The 22,108-nt window shown below is 34.4% G+C and overlaps 1 protein-coding gene across 1 annotated transcript; it reads right to left on the bottom strand.

Moving 5' to 3' along the window:
* Positions 1 to 9,092: 9,092 nt before the first annotated feature.
* Positions 9,093 to 12,977, bottom strand: LOC128554442 (uncharacterized). The gene is made up of 2 exons (XM_053535727.1): positions 12,006 to 12,977; positions 9,093 to 11,356 (listed from the first exon to the last, which is right to left on the bottom strand). The coding sequence occupies exons 1-2, from the start codon at positions 12,888 to 12,890 to the stop codon at positions 10,232 to 10,234; spliced, it is 2,010 nt and encodes a 669-aa protein (XP_053391702.1). The 5' UTR covers positions 12,891 to 12,977; the 3' UTR covers positions 9,093 to 10,231.
* Positions 12,978 to 22,108: the final 9,131 nt, after the last annotated feature.

Genomic DNA, 22,108 nt, shown 5'->3' with positions numbered 1-22,108 from the left:
TGCCGGACCCGATGGAATTAGCAACCGTATATTGCGCGAAACTGCTCCTGTGCTTAAATTTCCTCTTTGTTCCCTGTTTAATTCTTCACTACAATGCAGCAAGGTACCTCAAACTTGGAAAGACGCTAACGTCTGTGCTATATTCAAAAAAGGCGACCCGTCTTTACCCAACAACTATCGACCGATATCGTTGCTTTGTTGCATAGAAAAGGTATTTGAACGCATTATATTTAAGTATCTTTTCAATTTTCTACGTGATAATAACTTTCTTTCGTCTTTACAATCTGGGTTCACACCAGGAGATTCAACAGTGAATCAGCTCACATACTTGTACAATACCTTCTGTAAAGCTCTCGATGATGGACTAGAAGTACGAACTGTATTTTTTGATATAAGCAAAGCCTTTGACAAAGTATGGCACAAAGGTCTACTCTTCAAGTTAAAAAATGCTGGATTGGATGGACGTCTACTTAATTGGTTTTCTGATTATCTCTTCAACAGACGCCAGTCTGTTGTCTTACCGGGTACCCAGTCAAACTGGTCTACTGTGAACGCAGGAGTTCCCCAAGGGTCTATTCTTGGCCCCCGTTTATTTTTAGTGTTTATCAATGATATCGTTGACGACTTGGGTTCAAATGTTCATCTTTTTGCTGATGATACGAGCTTGCATATAATTGTTGATCACCCTGTCTCGGCTGCAGAAATACTCCAATCCGACATTGATAGGATATCAAATTGGGCCGATACATGGTTAGTTACCTTTAATCCTTCCAAATCGGAAACTATGACCATCTCACGTAAGTTATCCAAACCCTTACATCCACCACTTGTTATGCATAATCAGTCTATTTCTTCAGTAACTGTACACAAACATCTTGGAGTCTATCTTTCTGATGACTGTTCCTGGCATTCTCATATAAACTCTGTTAAAGAGCGAGCCTGGAAAAGAATACATATCATGCGTAAACTAAAGTTTCAGCTTGACAGAAGATCATTAGAAGTGATATACTTATCTTTTATTAGACCTCTTATTGAATATGCTGATGTGGTTTATATCAACTGTACGCAGTATGAGAAACTCGAACTTGACAAAATTCAGCATGAAGCTGCCCGCATCGTTTCTGGGACAACTAAACTTGTGTCTCTCAATGAACTCAACAGAGAAGTTCCTTGGGACTCCCTGGAGCGCCGAAGACAAAACCATAAACTAACTCTACTATATAAAATGAAAAACGGCCTAACTCCTGATTACCTCTCATCCTTAGTCCCACCGTCTGTTGGAGAAACTTCTCGGTATAACCTACGCAATGCCGATGACATCCAGTCATTCCACACAAGGACATCCCTTTACTATAATGCTTTTCTGCCATCGGCTCTGAGAGATTGGAATGAACTTCCGAGAGAGCTACAAAATTCACCGTCCCTGGCCTCCTTCAAGACGCAGCTTAAATTGAACGAATCGAAATGTCCTAAATACTTCTACGTAGGCGACAGGAAATGGCAAGTCCATCATGCTCGTCTTCGTACTGAATGCAGCTCCTTAAACCAGCATTTGTTTAGAAAAAAACATTCATCCATCACCTCTTTGTCAATGTGGCACTACGGAGAGTAACCATCATTTCTTCTTTGAATGTCACCGTTATAGTGACATCAGAGTCCGTCTTCTTGAGACTGCTTCCATCTTTTGTACTGTAACACTTCACACCTTACTGAATGGAGACAGGAATCTCAGCGATGATATTAACTTCCAGATATTTCAAGCAGTTCAAACCTACATCATGGAAAGTAGAAGATTTTCATGAGCACTTGATTATGTAATATAACTGGCTGCCACCATTTTACAATCCGAATGAATCTTTATACTTTAATGCATTCTCTTTCTTTCTCTGCTTATCTCACTTTAAACTTATACACTCATAAGCCATGGGTGCTTGTTTCACTTTTGTACCCCTTTATTGATATTGTTCTTATATATAGTTCTTTGACTAAGCGCTAAGATTTATTATATTGCTTAAAGATAATATTTCAGACAAGATCATAAACACTGCCGTACTGTACCTACAACAATATGTTTCTGTAGGAGAAGACCTCTATAAGCTGTTGCTTTCGGCTCTGATCCTTTTTCAGGCATTATCTTATGTACCATGTATCATGAATTGTAAATATTGCAATTTTGTTTGAAATAAACTATGTTTAAACTAAACTAAGCGCTTTGCGAAAAGAGAATAAAAACGCTGTTCTTTCAATTAGACCATGACATACTATATGCATACATTTTCAGGACCTCAGGACCTTTGACCTACACGTCTGATATTGATCTTTGAACTACGGGCCTGGGTCTTACCCTCGGCACGTCAAATGAATTCAGCCAGAAATGATATTTCTGGCAGAGACACAAAAAACTACACAAATTGAAACTAAATATTACTTTTCTGAGGTTTCAAATTGTCCAAGTATCTAAGTACTGTTTTGGTAGGCAGACGATTATTATCCGGCATAAGCCTTTCAGGTAATATTTGATGGGGTAACATTCATTTCCGGCCTTACATGTATACTAATACCACTTTCTACACCTACATAAACTAAAGTACGAGAACAATTATAACGCCATAACTTCTACAAATAAACGATACACTGGTATGACGGTGATGGAGACGATGATGATGAAAATAATTGTGTCGATAAATGGTGATGAAGGATGCTTAAAGAAATAATTGTGATGATGATGATGATGATGTTTCCTCTGAGCCCCATTGTTTATTTTTAACGTAATTTTCAAAAAAAAAAATTCCTTACTTGTATGTTTTCTGTGGCAGGATAATCTTTCTTTCTCCATGGTTATTATATATAGATCTAAGTGTGTGACAAAAATTTCATCAGAATCGTTTGAGAAGGAATGACGGTATGTTAGTCGGATATCGACCTCGCACATCGGCCTTTCTCTGTAGGAAAGACCTGCGCACGGGCTTCTCGAAAACACCGGAAACAGTCACAAACTTTCCATTGAAGCATACATACTAGCATATTGTAAAAATGCTTTTTAAAAAGATACGTCTTCAAAAAAGTGTATACAATCTCCCAAATGTAAAAATGATAGCTATTCAATAAAGATTTTTTATGTGTATTTCACACGTAGAACTAAGATGAAACAAATACAAAACAAGTATTGAAAAGGTCGAAGATCAACATTAAAAAGTTCAAAATCATACTTTAAGATGCCCTTGTCTAGTATGGTATTGCTTATTTTAGTGTTTTTTGTATCAAATGGAAGAGGATTGATCAATATCTTGTACAAAATATACAGTATACGAGGAGCATTTAATATTTAATAATTTATTTTTTTCCTGCAAAAAAATCTGGCTGGGGAATACAGGGCTATTATATCGGTAATAAAATGTACCAGCTGGATGACTTCCTCTCACGAAGAATACAACGCCCCGATTAAAGTTCGAACCCACATATTGATGAGAGGAAAATGTTTCCAAGTCAGTGACGTTAACCATTCGGCCACAGAGACCCCCTATGCCCTTCTAAGAAGAGGCTCTTATCTGTTGGTCAGTTAGTCAGTTCCCGTAAATAATTAGCGGATACTTGGTCTCACAATGGGCTAACTTCATAAGGTGACTGACTGTAGTAAGTAGATAAAAAATAGGTTTTCGTTCAGTGAGTTTAGAACACTTGGCCTTATTACATATGGTCAGTTGATATCCTCTATCGTTTTGCAGATCAATAAGTCAAATAACAAGGTCACTATCACCACGAGACCGAAGATAGTTTCCGCTCAGTATCTTTTGAAACATTAAAACTTTATAGGATGATTGTCTATGGTCAGCTGTTGATGTGATCTTTTTGGGGTTTAGTAGATTAAAGGCCAGTATCATAGGAACTGAAAATGGGACAGATCATTATTTTAAAAACAGCTTTTGTTTTGAACTTCGGCAGAATGTTTGTCTCAGTGAAACCCAAGAACCAGATCCTCGTTCATTTTTGATTTTGATCAGAACTTCAATTTTACATGCATGGAACACATATTTTCAGTATGAAATTTTTATAAAGATGAGTTGTTTGTTTTCACCATTTGCATGAAAGAAAGATTCGCTTTCAAAATTCACTTGTATTGAAAGGTATTTTATAAGTTAGAGTAGATTTCTCTGGATGGACAGAGCACAGCACATTCACAGTAAAGTAGACCCGCATCAAATAGGAACTGCGACGGAAAAATGTAGAGGACAGTTGCTTAAAAAAAATCAGCTATTCTCTAAAGAAACCCAGTCTACATATAGACATCTTCATGGGATGAAATAACAAAATAAATTATGTAATCACAACTTACATTTTATCAAAAATATTATACTTTTAAATTAGAAGTACTGGTAATTGGTTAGTGTCTAAGTAGGGTTCTTAAAACTTGCAAGGGTCCGCCAGCTAAGCAGAAAAGGGAAATCGCATATCTACGGATATCAAACAAGCTATTAAACTCCATGAGGAGTCTTTAGAGAGCTGCCCCAAGGTGGTAATCTTAACGGTTGCTCTGTCAGTTCTCCAAGCACTGGAAAATTCCAAACAAACATCCATCTCCAGGGCACTGTTCAGCCTATGCAAATCAAGAGTTGTGCCCTTACAATGGATACCTGCACACTGTGGTGTACCGGGAAATGAGAATGCAGACAGATTAGCCAAGCTTGGAGCTACAGATAACTGGTCAATGTACTGACAAACCAAGGTCAACGAAGGATGACTACCACCTACTAGACAGATGGGAACAAGTCATCATATTTAGGCTTCGCACAGGACATAACAGGTTAAATGCCCACATGTGCACAAAGCTTAAATTGTCTCCTCCAATGTGCCCCTGTGATCTCGAACAGTAAATTGCTGAACTCATTCTGCAGAGATGTCCACGTCTGGAGAACCTAAGGAAATGTTTGTGGCCAAATAGCACCCCAATGTAAATCAAAGTGCACAGTAAGATGGAGGACCGGAAGAAGACGGCATCCTTCATTGCTTGGTTAGGTGTGACCGTGTAGGCGGTGAACGCCGAGAAGAAGAAAATATCTACGGTTGGCTGGGTCGTGAGTTTGATCCTTGGGCGAGTCATATGTTCTCAGTGACGATTGATAAATGACACTACTGTGTCTGAAATTATTCGTCTTCCACCTCTGATTCATGCGAAGGAGTTGGCAATTACCTGTGGAAAACAGGTTAGCACTGGTACAGAATCAATGAAAAATAGTTACTATGTTATGTGTACTGCAACGGCCGTCGTAATATTACTGAAATACTGTTGAAAAAAACAGCACTAAACGAAACGCAAGCAAAAAGCAAAACCCGTTAGCCAAATGCTTATACACTTTACAAATTTAGCATCATAAAATGACCTCAAATAGCTCTAGTATTTAATATTTACTCAAGCGTATGCCCCATTTTGACTTAAAAATTTTCATTGAAGTACTACATACAGGCAGGTTTCTCAGAAACTGTAGCTGAGTTATTTCATGATACATTACACATTTTTGCCATCATGAGTTTACCTCACGTGGGATATCAGTTTCAGAACTCTTAAGTTCTGTTTTGTAAAAACTATGTCTCTTTTTGACACAGAGATTTTGTTGAAAGTTTTGCATGTAAATGTTTTCAAACTCGACATAAGTCTTTAACTGTGTGGATATCCATTTTTGTTATTTTGTACCTTTGGAAAAAAAAAAGATTCAATCCTTAAGTTTGTCACATGAACTGGTATTTTTATGTTCTCTTTGATGTTCTATTGCGCATTTAGATGATCGAATAAGATATAACTTCGTTACAGTCTAGACCTAAACTAATCTCAAACACGCAACAGTTATTATTTGTCGTCTCAGATCTCCTGCTGTGATTTTAAATCATCAAATATAATACTATTTTTGTTTAATATGTATACAATAATGTTTTTTCAAGATCTGATAGAATCAATCAGGCAACAAATATTTTGTGTCTTCTCAGATCCCCCTACCGTGACCTGATCACCAAATGTGTAGTCTTCTATTCATTTGAAAATTTTAGTCTATTATCTCTTATCTAATCTGCCCCTTCAAGGTGACCCCTTGCGTGCTGTAAAAGACCACGGTTTTAGATGAACAAGAAATGTGATCATTTAACAACTTATCATACGACTTTAAATTCACCAATTCACAAATTGTTAAAATAGCTCTGAAAAGGATTGTTATCTAAAAACAAATTAACTATAATCATCTTTGCCCATGGTTTTACTTTTGGATTTTTTCCAAATACATTGTTTTTTCTGAAGTATCTCGTAAGTAAATGATTTAATTGGTCTTTCAGTCGACTTTATTTTCAGTCCGAAACACATTTGTCGTACACTGTGTATACTTCTAACCCGGGGAAAAACAGTTCGTTATGGAAAATACCATCACGTTTCTTCGAAAGCTGGTGCATGCAGTTCGGATGATCTGACGCAGAACGGCCCATTGCCAGACTAATGAGCGTTCGACATGTAAATCCCACTAAAAAATGGAGAAGTAGCATCAAAAACAGATGGGCATATGAGTAGAACCATCAATTTTCTCTAAGCCAATAGGTTTGCTTCCTGACATGAAAGAATTCTACACACCCAAAGTTTTGAACTCAGAGCGTTGAGGGACAGATGATTCGAGACCATTTGGCAACAGAGGCCCATCCAAAGGTTTTAAACATGAAAAATTAAATGCACTAATATTTTAAAGATAAAAAGAACGTCCATTCTACACAGGAGCAACTCGGACAGCAAAATAGTGCCCACATCTGATATTCCCAAATATAATCAGATTTGTAATTATTTAGTAGGTTCATGCCTTTGGTGTAGACATATTAAATATTTCAATTAACTATCGACATTTTTTTTACTTCATCGATTTTGCAAAGATAGCTGTAAATTTTGTACATATATCCGAAAAATAAAGTACTTTTGGTGGAAATCGTCAACCAATTTCGTTTAAACGCATTGTCGCATTTTTAAACTGATTACCGGTAATTGGCTTTACATTTCCTTTGTAATGCATATATTTTGATGTGATTCTATTTGAAAATAAAGAAATATAACACAAAATGTTTATGTTTCGTATAGAAAAACTTTAGTGGAACATCTAACATAAAACATAGAAATTGTCTCATTAACTTCAGTATGAGTAATAAAACCGTCATCAACATGTTTTCTAAAATTTAAGTTAAGGTGAGTATTATTCAAACAATTCAAACATTCTTACACATTATAGCACAGTCGTTTAACGCATCTGTTATTTGTAAAAAGATATAAAATTTGGACTAAAAGTTGAATACTTTAACTCTGATACAAAGTTAAACACGCGTTCTACTACAATATCCGGTAACATTTCAAGATAAATGCCATATAAATGTATGCTTAATGAAACGAGTTAAAATATTCTAAAATATGATGGCAGTTGAACATCGTCTTATTTTATTTTATACGTTATGTTTATTTCGTAAATGAATAACTATCTTTGTGATAACCATTTCATTTAACATTCAAACTGTCAATAGTCGTTCTGGAACATGCATTATTCATCTGAGTATTTGAAGTGAATATAGGTGTTGTAACGTCTCTGTTGCCCAAATTGCCAACACAGAAGGCACAAAAAAATCTTATATTACTTTTCAAAGTTGACATACATGTTGTATAGACCTGTATAAAATTTCATTGAGAACTGACTTTGATTTAGGATACTCCAGAATGATCATACTAATTTTGTTTTAAGCGTCTGCATATTGACTGGTTCGATTCAAAAGCTGCATCAATATTTATATATAAGCTCTTCATTAGGTTCAATAATCCACCTATATTCATTCTTGAATACTATTGTATCATTTGTGTTACCAGAAGAGAGAATTAACACATCTTTCATCAGATCTTTGCATTTAGATCAGATTTCAAGGTTAATGGTGTTTGAATGTTGGAGAAATGATGCTGATATTGAAATATTGAGATTTATTCTAAACCCACTTTACACAAGGAAAACAGTATAATTATACAGAAAAACAGTTCAGTGAACACTGTTTGGCAATCTAATCCTGTCCATGTTATATTAATGATTCAAATGGAAAAAGTAATCTATCTATGTTACCTTTATTGTTCCCATACTTTGACACATATAATATTATACAGGTAGAAGCGATTTTCTCTTTCCAGCAGTAGCTTTCTCAACAGTTTTTATCCTGTGAAATTCTGTGGCTTATAAAAAGATTTCTGTTGACAAATTTCAGTACAAAAATGTACCACTTTCCCAAGGATATTTCTTGATTTGATAACAATTTACAGATTAATCACTTACCACTGTAAAGTGTTATAACTGTGCATGCTTTTATATGCATAGAGATAAAAGTACATGTTTTGCAGGAGATATCTATCTTAGACTAGTAACCAAAACCTACAATAAAGATTTTGTGGAGTCTCCATTTTTTCCAAATATCTATTCAGGATATTTTTACCTCTAATAACACTTATTCAGAAAATGATACTTTGATTATTATTTTTTTGATGAAGTTAACTACACAATATATTTAAAATGGGTAATAACAGACTTCTTGAAGGTTGGATTTTTAGTTCCATTGTCTAGCTGATACATGGCACCCTTGTCATCTCAAGATTCTACAGGTTGTTAGTCAATATCAATTTTCTCAGGGAAATATCATATTTCTACATGTTAAATTCCTCAGACATTTAGGTTGATGACAATTAAAATGTATGTGAAAATAATAAAATAAAGAACTGAAACACATAGAATGCATAAATTGATAATATGCACAAAGTGCAGGCACAACTACTTTGCAAAAATGTTATGAAGTGATTGGGACAAGCTTCATAAGTATAAAAAGAATTTCAACTGAAAGGAGACAAGTCCATGCAATAATTTTAAGAAAAAGGTGTTTTAAAGGACCAAGCTAACACTGCTCAAAAGCTCCACGTCCTCATATGAAGCGGAGAAAAAGTGGTGGAAAACAGTCAAACAAACAGAGCAAATGGCTTTTTAAAACTATTCCAAACTTAACTAAAATAATTTCCACAAAAAGAAACTAAAACAACAATGTTTCTAACTAATCAACATCTATATTTGTATAAAATAGTATAAAAATAATTTATCACAGACAAATCAGCTGCTAATATAAAATAAAATACAAATCCGACCGATCATTTTACACATAGTCACAAACATCATTATAGGCAAGAAAATATCAATGTAGTTTCACAATATATATGTTTGAGCTAAATAAAGTAATACATTAATTTGATATAAGGTTTATTATATCATTCATATTGACAATATTTCAAAAGGTATTTTCTCCTTTTAACTGTCGTGCATGGAAGGCAAGATTTTCACGATAAGGAGTCGAATTTTCCTGTACAAATATACCATCGGCATAATTCCTTCCTAGAAGCATACAGGCGTTACCTAAGCTTCGAATTAGTGAATTCGATAATCACCCTTCTGCTTACGTTATCTACGAGTTTACCCTTCCTGTGACACTTATCAATGTCTCTGCTTGTGAAGTGGATATTTCTCTTTTTTGCTTCTTCGAGAATTTTAGATTCAATATCCAAAGTCAGAGAAAAGTCATATTTTCATCTTGGCTCGAAATAAAAAGTACTTTGCACTCTGATTTCAGGAATCAATTGGCACAGATGGCGTAATTTATCGCTTATGAAGTATTATGAGCGGAACTTTACTTGTACAAGACGATAAAAATGAAAAAATGTAACTGCACAATAACCTTAAAACAATAAAATGAAGATAATTGCACCTCAAAAATTGAGTCATCGGGTTATTGAAACCCCATTGTCAAGCTAGCACCTGACGATTACACTATTCTGAGCGGTTTTGACTAGTAGTGAGACTAGAGTAAATGACGCTGATTTCCATATCGGTATAAACTAAACACTCCAACTTCTTATGTCCTGTGCATTTCTTAAACACTGTTCCGCATCCTCGCAAGTATATTTCCTTGTACAATATGTTTAGTTCTATGACTATTCAATATTGCATCTAATGAAACATTTAGGTATTTCCATTCCTGAGCTTAAGCATTTCCAGTTTTATATTTTGTTCATAGAATCCATTATAACGTCTCCTGTTTCATTCTGCTTCCTTTACATCTATGGAATTATAACCACTATAAAATCTGCGTATATGTAGGCGAAATCAAATATCGTTTTGTATTTGAGCAGACTAATGCATTCATTTACTTATGAACTTGGCAGCAAACGCTCAAGATTTTTCTGTAACCAAACCCTACAAAGCGTGTACATTTGGACAATATCGAAGCAAGGTAACAGAAATTGTGCCGTCTTGTCACAGTGTTGAAACAATTTATCTACTGCCGAATGAACATGACTGTGATACAGTCTTTCTTCTAAATCTGACAGCTCGACCTCTACGTTTGAAATATCTGCATTTAAACTAAGCCCTAATGTAATTGGATTAGGAAACTGCCTGATATAAAGTTCTTTCTCTTTTAATAAAGACCTCACAACTTCTATATATAAAGGAAGACAAAGTGCAGCATGCAAAGCTTTTCGAGTTAATTGTTGTTCAAGTCGGACAGTCTTAACTTCCCTCGCATATTTCGTTGTAATTGGCAAGGCAAAGATAATTTCAAGTGCTTTACTTTCACTGATTTTAGCGGCATCGGCAATAATCGTTTTTTCAAACCTCTCGTAGTCATACTGGTTTAAAGCGCAACCGTCAATGAGGAACACGTTGCCATTACTTTTTAAATCCCTTAAGACTTGGGTATACGAAGAAATAACCCGTGTTCTAAGCGTTTCCACAATGTCATCATTCCGGAAATCATTTTGCAGTAAACAACTTTCTACATCACAATCGAAATGGCTTCGAAGCAGGTAAACAAATTTGCCATGATGTTCAATTTCTTTCATCAAGTATATTTCCGTCTCTGTCAAACGCGTTGATGTAACAACTATAAGAAAGTCAAACTTCTTTAAACTAAATAAGTCTAAGTACCTTTCCTTTTTCACATTCATAGTTTCAAACCCAGGAAAGTCCCAAAGCTTAACGTTTTCATTTCTTCGGAGTGAGTACGGAGTAATATTTTTGGTCGTTTTTGTCAACCCAACTTTTGCCGCAGCCGTATCTTCAGGATCAAATTCGCACATACTATTTATAAACGTTGATTTGCCAGCTCCGGAACAACCGATGACAGCTATGTTGATAATTTCTGCTCTCCACACATTCATGTCGTCTTGCAGAAAATCACAAGTTTCATTTTTGCCACAGCTCTGTAACGCATTCTTGAACAGACCATGTTTGGGTCTGCTGTAATGCATTCCTTGTCTGTTTCTTTTGATCGACTGAAAAGAAGATTCAGTATTTTGCACTGTACTGTATATACGTATTTGTACAAAATGTGTATTTTAAACCAAGTTTATGAACGAACCACCATGATATTTTTCAAACTGCACATATGAATTCTTCATATATAGTTCAACATGATATCCTATGGGCACATCTCTTTATTTAAAAAGAAGTTTAGTTTCGTGTTACAAAAGGGCGGTAATTGTTATCATTGTAATTATTATTATTTTTATAATAACTGTTTTTTTTTTTTTTGTTATTATGTACAAAGCCTTCGAATAAATCATTTATATAATTGGGTGTTTAATCAAGTTATTCAGTTTCAGCTTTAGTCTTAATATTGCATATCTATGTTTTTGTGATTTTACTTCATATCTGTGATATATCACATGTTTAATTGTAAGGCGCTCTTGAACGTATACTTCATATGAAAAGGGCGCTCAACAAATCTGGTATAATAATAATAATAATGTCTATCGTAATGATTATTATTTGTTTATCTGTGACGGTGCATTTTTCGGCAATAAAGCATTTATCAGTCCTATATTTAAGTCATTGCTGCACCACATTGAATCTTGAGGAAATGTATTTATACGTATACATGTATGCTTATCTTAAACAGTATAAAGCATAACTGTAACCTACCTTTAAGTTTTCTGAATCGGCAAGATATCCAACTCTATCACAGTCTTCTATTACTGCCTGAAGATATCTGTTCGGGTTATAAATGTAGTTCTGCACTTTGCTTAGATTTTCAATTTCTGCAATACTCTTTTCAAATAAATCCACAACATTCTCAGAATTCTTCATAGTAATGCATAGCTTGCTCCGCTGTCCTGTTGTTAGCATTATTTCCACGTTACGTCTCAAAGACTCGCATTTCGATTTCAGTTGATTATATTGTGATGTTAGATCGTCCAGCTGCTTGGTGTCATCAGTTCTGATTTTCTCGATACTTCTCTGAATATTCATTTCGAGACCATCAAATTGCTTATTCATTTCTTCTCTTTGAATTTTAATGGCTGTTTTCGCATAATTGCAACACTTTTCTACATCTGAATATTTTGCTTGTATCAATGATTCGGTTATTCGTTTTAGTTCTGTTTCACTATGATCAATTTTGCTTTTAAACGATTGGAAGTTTGAACTTTTTTCAATACTTTGTACTAATTTAGGCACGTGTCTGACAGTCTTGCAGTTTTGGTGAAGATTACTCCTGCATTCTGAGCAGGCAAATCTGCTACAAGCTTCACAGAAAAATTTTATTATCTCCTTAGGATGTACCTCACATATTTCAAGGCAAAAGTCCTGCGGCATAGAATGTTGATCCTGATGTACATGATTAAGAAGAAATCGTTTATGAAATCTCATACACGTTGCACAGAAATACTTTACACAATCAACACAAAATTCTTCCGCCGTGGAATAATTATCGTCTATTGTGCATGATTCACAAAACATTTCAGTTACAGAGTCACATCCACAGTTTAATGAATCGCTGAAATCTTTCGATACTTCTCTGTTCGCCATTTCAATATCGTCTACACTTCAACTATTACAGTAAATCTTCCGCGTGTGTAACAGCTGTGTACAAAGACCATTGTTAAAACTGTAAGATTGAATAGTTGACAAGTAATATCGTCTCATTTGTTGCCCTTGACCGATTTGCTTTTAGACTGAGTAATTAACATGTTTTGTTGCTGTTTTTGTGACATTCATATATAAACTGTTAAGGTAATGTTTAAAAAATGGCATTTGCTTGGTATATTCTTAAAGTTAACCGTTTTTCGCACTGTGTTGCAATTTTTAAACAACTTTTACCGTGTAGATTTTTTTTATTATAAATTTTGTATTATTTATGGTATTTCCTCAAGCTCAAGTAGAGACAAATTTCAAAGTGATGGCTAGTTTCCAAAATGTTTGCTGAGAATTCACCATACCATTAATTTTGATAAAAGAAACACCAAACTATTTGTAAACAATTATAAAACACAAAATAAAACTGTCAAGATCATTTTTTAAGGGTACCTCAAGTAAACGGATTTAATGTGACAGAATTTTAACTCCAACATTGAAAAATTAAGGTCGAATCCTGCGGGTCTGTTTTGAATTTTGCTCACTTTATTCAAAAATAACATTGGGACAGAAGTAAAACCTACCTACATTTCTTCCACAATATGTGGTCTAAAGATTGAAGGCAAAAAAGAGAACATTTACTGCATGTAACTCAGCATTTTTAAAGATGTATAACTCTACCCCTTTTGTTTCAGAGGTAAATTCACTTTGAACAGCAAGAAATCGCTTATCAAATGAAAATTTTCCGCTTTTGTACAATAGATCAATAATAAGTCTTGAAAGAAGTACAAACATTTTCTAGAAAAAAGGAAAACAAGGAAAAAAAATTTTGGTCCCAGTGGGGCTTGAACCTACGCCCCCCTAAAAATTGCAGTCAAAGTAGAATTATGGTAGGAATTAAATTCTCTTCAAAAGGAGATACTCTATTAAGGGTCTAATACCTTAAAACATAATGATAACAATTATGATACCATAGTTTATTGTAATGTGTGGTCCGACTACGATATACAAATGATTTATACTTTATTTTAAGTCTCCTCCATGTACATTTATACAGTAGATAAAAGCATTTATTACATACTGTTAAACTTCATTAGAACCCGAAACGTCAATTCCATTTTGACGTTCAAATTTCATATCGGGTGTGTAACGTCATTTGTGTCGTCAGTGTCGTCGTAAGTAATTTCAATTTCACCAAGGCTTAAAAGCAAATCTGTATGATTTATATAATAATTTAAAGGCCTAGATTCACTATTATATAAGTGTCCCCACCCCCACACCCCAAATCCAATATACAACTCCCATCTTATCTGCTGCTTATCAGCGATTATGTAATAGCAACTGATTAGAGGGCAATTAGCACAGCAGGGACCCCAAGTAGACCATGAAGATGTGTGCAGTGGAGCTGAAAGAAATTAATTTTTCTTCAGTGAATGCGGAATGATAATAATAATAATTATTATTTTGATATTATACAGATGATAATAACTATAACTTTAACGTTATAATAATAATAATAATAATAATAATCATTATTATTATAATAATAATGATTATGATTATTATTATTATTTTTATTATTATTATAATAATTACTATTATTACTATATTACATATAGGATGATAAAAGATACAGTAATGATATTGAAAATAATAATGATAATAAAACACAAGTATGGTGAAAACTTCATGAATTCTTTGTGCTGACAAACAATATTTTTCGAACTGGAAATTGATTTTCTTGTATTCATGTAATCAATTATTGTGTTCCATCTATACACAATTTTCATTTTCAGTATGTTGCCAAAAGGGACTTTTTTCATGCTTTGCTTCGTAACTTTGAAATGCACATTTTGTTTTCAGTTTTAGAGAAATGTTATTTACAGTATACTGCAAGCTTTAGATGAGTGAAAGTCACATTTTTTTGAAATATCACAATTCTCCAGACAGAATTTGAAAAAAATAAAAAAACTTGCATATTTCTTTAAGTAAGTTTCTGATTATTTCATTTTTGTGAAAACAAGTTTCTGATTATTTTATTATTGTGTTTGATCAACAAATATTTTTCTTTACATAGAAATGCCCCCCCCCCCCCCCAAAAAAAAACAACTAGTATAACTTTAAAAGTTATCTATTATGTATTAATTTAAAATAAATTACATTGTTTCTCCTTCTCACTAATAGATACACTGGTAAGGTAGACTGATTCTCCAATAAACAATGACCCTTGTTTATTGGAACCATATACTGTGATGGTCATTAGCCCCCAACTGTGCTGGTGAAGACAGAAATCCCTTGGCCCACTGCCAAAATCTAGGCCTTTAAGTGAAAATGTGTATGTAATTAAACGATTATTAGATATGCATCTTCCGCGAAAGAACGACTGTATATTTCTGTATGCAAATCTACTAGCCTATAAATATACATTAAGTAAGATAAAAATATAATGTATTACAGACTAATTGCCTTATTACATTTATTAAAAGTTACTTTACCATTGCTATTCTACCATTAAAATCTGCCATATATCAATATTTAAATAAGACACTGACTTCGAAAACTGACTCTAATGAGCATTATAAAAATGTCTTAAGAAATCAATTCAGCCCAGATCAAATCAGGTCTGAATTGATTAGCAGTGATTACTTAAACTTAAATAAAGGAATATAACAGTATCATAATTAAGATACGTATCCCTTCAAGGCAAGACTAAAATAAGCACAATAATTACATGCTCTCAATGAACCAGATAATAACAATACTGAGTACAAGTCCGGAAATCGTTTTAGGACCACCATACAAAACTTGAAGACAGCAATTATGACAGTTGAAGTCTATAAAAGGAGCCTTTTGAAAAACATTATCCAATAATAAAATGTTTTGTGATCAAACTGTAGAATGTCTGCACCAGAAAACAACATGGTTGACAAACATATTGAGAGGAGTTTATGTGCATTTCTTTTCACAAACATTCAGGCTGTCGTGCAAATGTATATGGCAGTCTCAGTTAACTAGCTTTATAAACATCTGTAAGTATATTTGTACTTGAGACACAGTTTATTATGAAGGAATTTATATCACATCATATTAAAAACAAAGTATAACTTTGGAGAAATAACCCTAATGGGTTTAGTTCATTTCTTTTTAGATAACAATCCTTTTCATGGCTATTTTAACAATTTGTGAAATGATGTATTCAAAGTCGTATGATAAGATCAATATATAAAATTTAGTTACCATTAGCCCATTGAAAAACTGAAATCACCAATTATAAAGAGAGAAATATTTACCTCACTGTGAATTGGTTGTCAAATACTGTAATATCGTATGACTTGTACTGGTGTCAAACTTGTGGCATACGCGTAGGATTTAATTAGCTGTAATTATTTGATTTCAATTCTATCTTATTTTCTACAACATTGGGACCATGAAATAATTGATAATTTCATACATTTAAGTACAATTATAAGAAACTGAAACTGAAACTGTTTTATTTGATTAAACGCCTATTTTTACGGAAAACATATTCAATGGCGTTTTACAAATACATAAAAATACGACAAAAAATTAAAATATTTAATGACATATAACATAAATGAGCATAAATATCATTGTGAATAAACTATTTAGTAAGCATTAAAAAAAAGATCAGACATCAGATAAGATTAATAAAATATTAGAACATTAAGATACGGTAAGACAGCTGTTTGTTATCAAGGTAAGAATTCGAATGTATTTACACAATAAAATCATCCAGTTCACGTTACTTCAATCTCTTAAAAAAATACAGTCACAGTTTCTAAAAGAGTGCATAGTAATTTCCAAAATAATGAGTTTTCAACTTCTTTTTGAAAATATCTATTGTGTCTGAGTTCCTTATTTCGATAGGCAATTCATTCCAGAGTTTAGGTCCAACAGTACCAAAACTTCTGTCGCTGAACGTTTTTCGCTTGTTGAAAGGAACAACGAAACACCCAGTAACGGAATTTGAAGAACGCAAGTTCCATGTCTGTGTTTGTTTTACGAGAAGTTCAGAAAGATATTCTGGAGCGTTTCCAACCGAACAATTATACATGTAGGTGAGCATTTTGAATGTGATTCTGGCTTTGATTGGTAGCCAGTGAAGGTCATACAGCGCTTGCTTGGAACTGTCATATTTTCTTCGATTTAGGACAAGTTTTGCACACGTGTTCTGAATTCGTTGCATTTTGTTTACTTCGCTTTGAGCAATACCATATAGAATGACATTACAGTAATCCAAATGGGATATCACTAATGACAGTACAAGGGTTTCGGTAGCCTCTTTGGTAAGATATTTCCGGATACATTTTATTCTGAAGTAGTTGAGCATTGCTGTTCTACACTTTCGTTTTACATGCTCTTTTAGATTCAAGTTTTCATCCAGGAATGCACCTAGATATCGAATAAAGCTCACTGATTTCACTTCATCACCTACAATACATACTTTGTCAGTTGAACACTTAGAGAGCTGTTGCCTACTACCAAACATGATGAACTCGGTTTTGGAAGTGTTCATTTTCAGCTTATTTTCATTCATCCAGTTGTTGATTGTTTTAGCACATTGTTCAAGTTCTCGTATTGCCTGGGATTCTACTGTTAAAGATGATGGTTTAAAGCGTTTATTAGCAGTGTGGTCATCCGCAAAGCCATAAACTGAAATCGGCGGCGGAATAACATCAAACAGTGTCCCCGCATATGTCAAATATAGCCAAGGTCCTAAGCAGCTCCCTTGTGGAACGCTACAATTTAATTGGCGTGGAGATGACATGGCTGAATTGACACTTACACGACAACTTCTGGGGCGCAGATAGAAATCAACCCAGCTGGGTGCTGTTCCACGAACGCCATACTGCTTGTTTAACACATCAACAAGAATGTCATGATCTACAGTATCAAAAGCGGCACTGAGATCGATGGCAATTAGCGCCGTAACTTCTTTCTTCTCCATAGCATCCAGTAAATCATTTACAAGACGTAACAGTGCTGATTCGCAAGAATGGGTTTTCCTGTAAGCAGATTGGTTTTTTGGTAGAAGATTGTGTTTGTTTACATGATCATTGAGCCTGAACAGAGCTGCCTTTTCAATTAATTTTGACAGAAACGATAGATTACTAACAGGCCTGTAGTTTGCGAATTCAAGTTCCAGTCCCATTTTCTTCAACAAAGGTCTTACAATTGCCTGTTTCCAATTTGTTGGAAAGATGCCGTCGCGCAACGACAAATTAACCAATTTAGTAATAACAGGCAACAGCTCATCCAAGTATGATTTTAGCACTTTTGTTGGTAGAATATCAAGTTCACATGATTTTGTCTGTAGTTGGTTTATAATTTTTCTAACTTCTTCCTTGCTCAGATCTTTAAAACTGTCAAACAAGGAATATCTTTTTCGCATGGTTGAAACTTATCGAAATGTTTCAACGATTCTCGAATTTTTTCGATTTTATTCATGAAATGATCTGCAAATTTCTCAGCCAGTGTACTGTCATGTCCAGTTGGCATAGGGTTCTCCGACCTAGTGCCTGTTGTCTCAGATACAAATCTATAAAGCTTTTTCGAGTCACCTTTTGCATTTAGAACTTTTTCACTCAGAGATGACTTTTTCTCATGTTTGAGTTCTTTTTCGTAGTTTTTACGCGCTGTTTTGAAGGCTTCATGCAGATGTGATTGTCTATGTTAAAGATATATCTATGAGATCTGAAATTGACGTTATAATTATCATTCGTTACAAATTATGTCTGCAGAATTATACAAAATGTCTAATTCACCTATTCAAAGCTTTTAGGTTTGAAGAGGTCTCTTTTTGCCGATTGTTCAAGCAACATTTATCAGTTGTCAAACCGTTAGCATAAAACTTACCTAAATTATTATGAAACTACAAAGACATTTGGAGAATTTCAATGCACGTCAAACCATGTAATTATATGAATCAGTTTGCTATACACATAATGCCTAGATAAGGAACATGTCCGCTGTATGTTTATGTAGGGATAATACACGTTTTTTTTGTGTATTAACGTCTGCAGAAGCCCGCGGGATTGTTTGTGACCGAGACCGAAGGTCGAGGTCACAAACATATCCCAAGGGCTTCTGCAGATGTTAATTCACAAAACAAACGTGTATTGTCGCTATTCTTGCATAAAAATATATTTCACGACGATTTATGTATTGTTTTCATACGTGATGACTTGACGATTCCGGTACATTTTTTATTTACCATTCCAGTTGTTCTTGGAAACGGTAAACATGTTTTAAATATCCGTACCCAGGCAGGGCCCGGAAATAAACAACGCTATCAAAAGCACCTCCTGAAGGTTTTTAAGCGATTTTTTATCTCTCATTATTACAAACATAAAATTACCAATAATTGTTCATATCATTTCACAATTTGGTGGACTCGATCACAATTTCAAGAATAATAACTTTGCATTCGAGTTATATTGAGTACGGACACGCAGTTGGAGTACGGATAAGTACGAACGTAGTGTCAAGTTTCCAAGCTGTTTATATAAATTCTTCAAGAAATTAGATAAAAACATACAGACTGATACTTACCAAAATCATAAATATAATACCTAAAAAACGAACAATAGCACAAGTTACACGCGATACTTATTTATTCACAGTTATTTACAATAACTGAACAGACGCTTTGTAAAGGGGGTGAACTCTAAGAGAAGCTAGGGCGTACATTGATGGGGGAAGTACGTTTGGGGTTGGAAACAGATACAGCTAAACATACTATGGATTTATTACATTGTATTTATAATGCTACAAGATGAGGTTGTTAAGGAAGAAACAAGACGCAGATGCCAAATATCAGTGTGCGTAAAAATACATAAATATATCCCTGGCAAAGCATTTCACAAATAAAAATCGGGTATTAACAGCACGTGAATTGCCTTGTTTGCACACGATTTTTCTCCCGTTAATACATGGGCGGATCCAGTGAAAAAAGTAGTTTTTATGCAAGAATAATAAAAAAAACTCGGGCTATAACCAACGCAGTTTGCTTGTTCCGATGAGCTCATTAATTATAACATTCAAACAAAATATGAAGTAAGCAATGATTGCGCATGAAGCAATCTCCTTAGCATGATACAGACTTCTTGATGCAACCAAATAAATTAGCCATTTTAATTGTGCATGCTCGTTAGATTTTTACTAAGCAGATGTGTATCTACGCAAAGGCAGCTACGCGCTTGACAGGAATTATAGTTTTACTGGTTCAAAAGATACTAAGCGAAAACCATTGTCGGTCTCGAGGTGACAATAACCTGGTCATTTGACCTACTGAACCACAGAACAATAGGACATCAACTGACCACAGGCAATAATCCTACGAAGTTTGAAGGAAATACGGCCAAGGATTCTTAACTTACTGAACGGAAACCATTCTAGTCTCGAGGTCACTGTGGCCTTGACCTTTGACTTACTGACACCCTAAACAGTAAATGCGCCATCTACCGACTATCACTACAGTCAATCACCCTATGGAGTTTGAGAACTGGATGCAAATCCAGTCTTATTAAAAGGGAAATGATTTTCAGTCTCGTGGTCCCTGAGACCTTGACATTTGCAATTTGATCCCCACTAAAATATATTCATCTACTGACCAAAGACAAACATCCTACGAAGTTTAACGGTTGCAGGCTGATACTTTTTATAGTTAGGCCATCCTTAAAAAATTGTTTGTTTGCAGTAACGCGACCCAGAATTTTTAGTGTGAGTAGGTAGGTAGGGTTTTTTTTTTTTCTTTTTTTTTTTTTTTTTGTATGCTAATTGTACAACACCTGCATTTTCTTTTTAACCCTCTGGTTTATACACCTTTTGGGTACTAACACTTCTCTGTAGAATGCTAACTTGATTGTAACATATCTGCAAGGGTGGTAGTTTTCACATAGTATGAATACTAATATTAATATCACCTTTTTAATAACAATAAAAACAACAGATAGCCTGACACCAGTCAGAAACAGAGCTTATTATATTCATATGAAACTTAAAAATTTAAGATTATCAATATATTAAACAAAAATAATTGGCCAGACCTTTTGAATGTCCTTGCACTGGCTGGGGTAATAAAAAAACATTACATTCCTTAGGATTCCTACTCCAATGGACAGCATTGAAGTACATAGCAAAATCTTTGATATTTTACCCTGTAGACCCGAGTCTGATTACTAGCACCACACTCCTTCAAAGCCTATGTATCATGTAATTTTTAGACAATACTTAATTGTTTTACATTGTTTACTCAGGGCTTAAGCTATGCTAATATTTTAGGGAGAAGTCATTTCTTCCTCAGCTAAGATTATGGAGAAGTGGAGAGATTTTAGGGAGAGGTGGAGTGATTTTAGGGAAACGTGGAAAGATTTTTAATAGCGCCATGACATGCAAGTTGAAAATGGAACTAAATATACTTATTTTTTTTTATTATTATTATTATTTCCTGTCTTTGTTTAAGTCTATTGATTTAAAGTAAATAACAAATTCTGTCAATATTGAGCGTAAAGTTTTTCAGTCTCAAAGTGACTGTGACCTTCACTTTTGACCTATTGACGTCATATATTGACGTCAACAAGAGCAAGGGTTATTTACTAACCATGGTCCGTCATTTTATGAATTTAGCATATTAAGACCAGTCATTCACTAGTTATTAGAGGGAATTAAAACGGTCTACTGGTCGACTGACCAACAGACAATGAAGCTCTTCTTCGAAGGACATAGGGGGCTCTGAGGCCAAGCGGCTTAGAATCACTTGCCCCTCATTAATATGTAGGTTTGAACCTCACTTGGGGCATTGAATTGTTCATTTGAAGAAGTCATCCAGATGGCTTACGGAAGGTCAGTGGTTCTACCCAGATGCCCAGCTGCTGTGATGAAATTATGACTTTTGATCATCTTTCATTTGTTCAGTCATATTGACAATACATATCACAGTATACATTTTATTATCGGTGCAATGACCATGTTTTTCCCCTGTCAGATTTTTCCTTGGGGGGAAACCAGTGCACCCATAAACCATGGAAAAGATTAAAATTGAAGAAGTCATATTATTGCTCCTGTAATACTGTATAACTTGATGTACAATTGTATCAATCCTCTTCCATTTAATGCAAAAACACTAAACTAAGCAATAGACCATTTTAGAC

This window comes from Mercenaria mercenaria, unplaced genomic scaffold (genome assembly GCF_021730395.1).
Source record: "Mercenaria mercenaria strain notata unplaced genomic scaffold, MADL_Memer_1 contig_5042, whole genome shotgun sequence".
In the NCBI taxonomy this organism is placed as follows: Eukaryota; Metazoa; Mollusca; class Bivalvia; order Venerida; family Veneridae; genus Mercenaria; species Mercenaria mercenaria.
The sequence above is the reverse complement of the archived record's forward strand: the minus strand, read 5'-3'. Positions and strand labels throughout refer to the sequence as shown.

Coding starts and splice junctions, on each gene's coding strand:
- LOC128554442 (XM_053535727.1), bottom strand. CDS start 12,890: ATGGCGAACAGAGAAGTATCGAAAGATTTCAGCGATTCATTAAACTGT. Junction 11,357..12,005: donor CCGATTCAGAAAACTTAAAG/GTAGGTTACAGT, acceptor TCTTCTTTTCAG/TCGATCAAAAGAAACAGACA.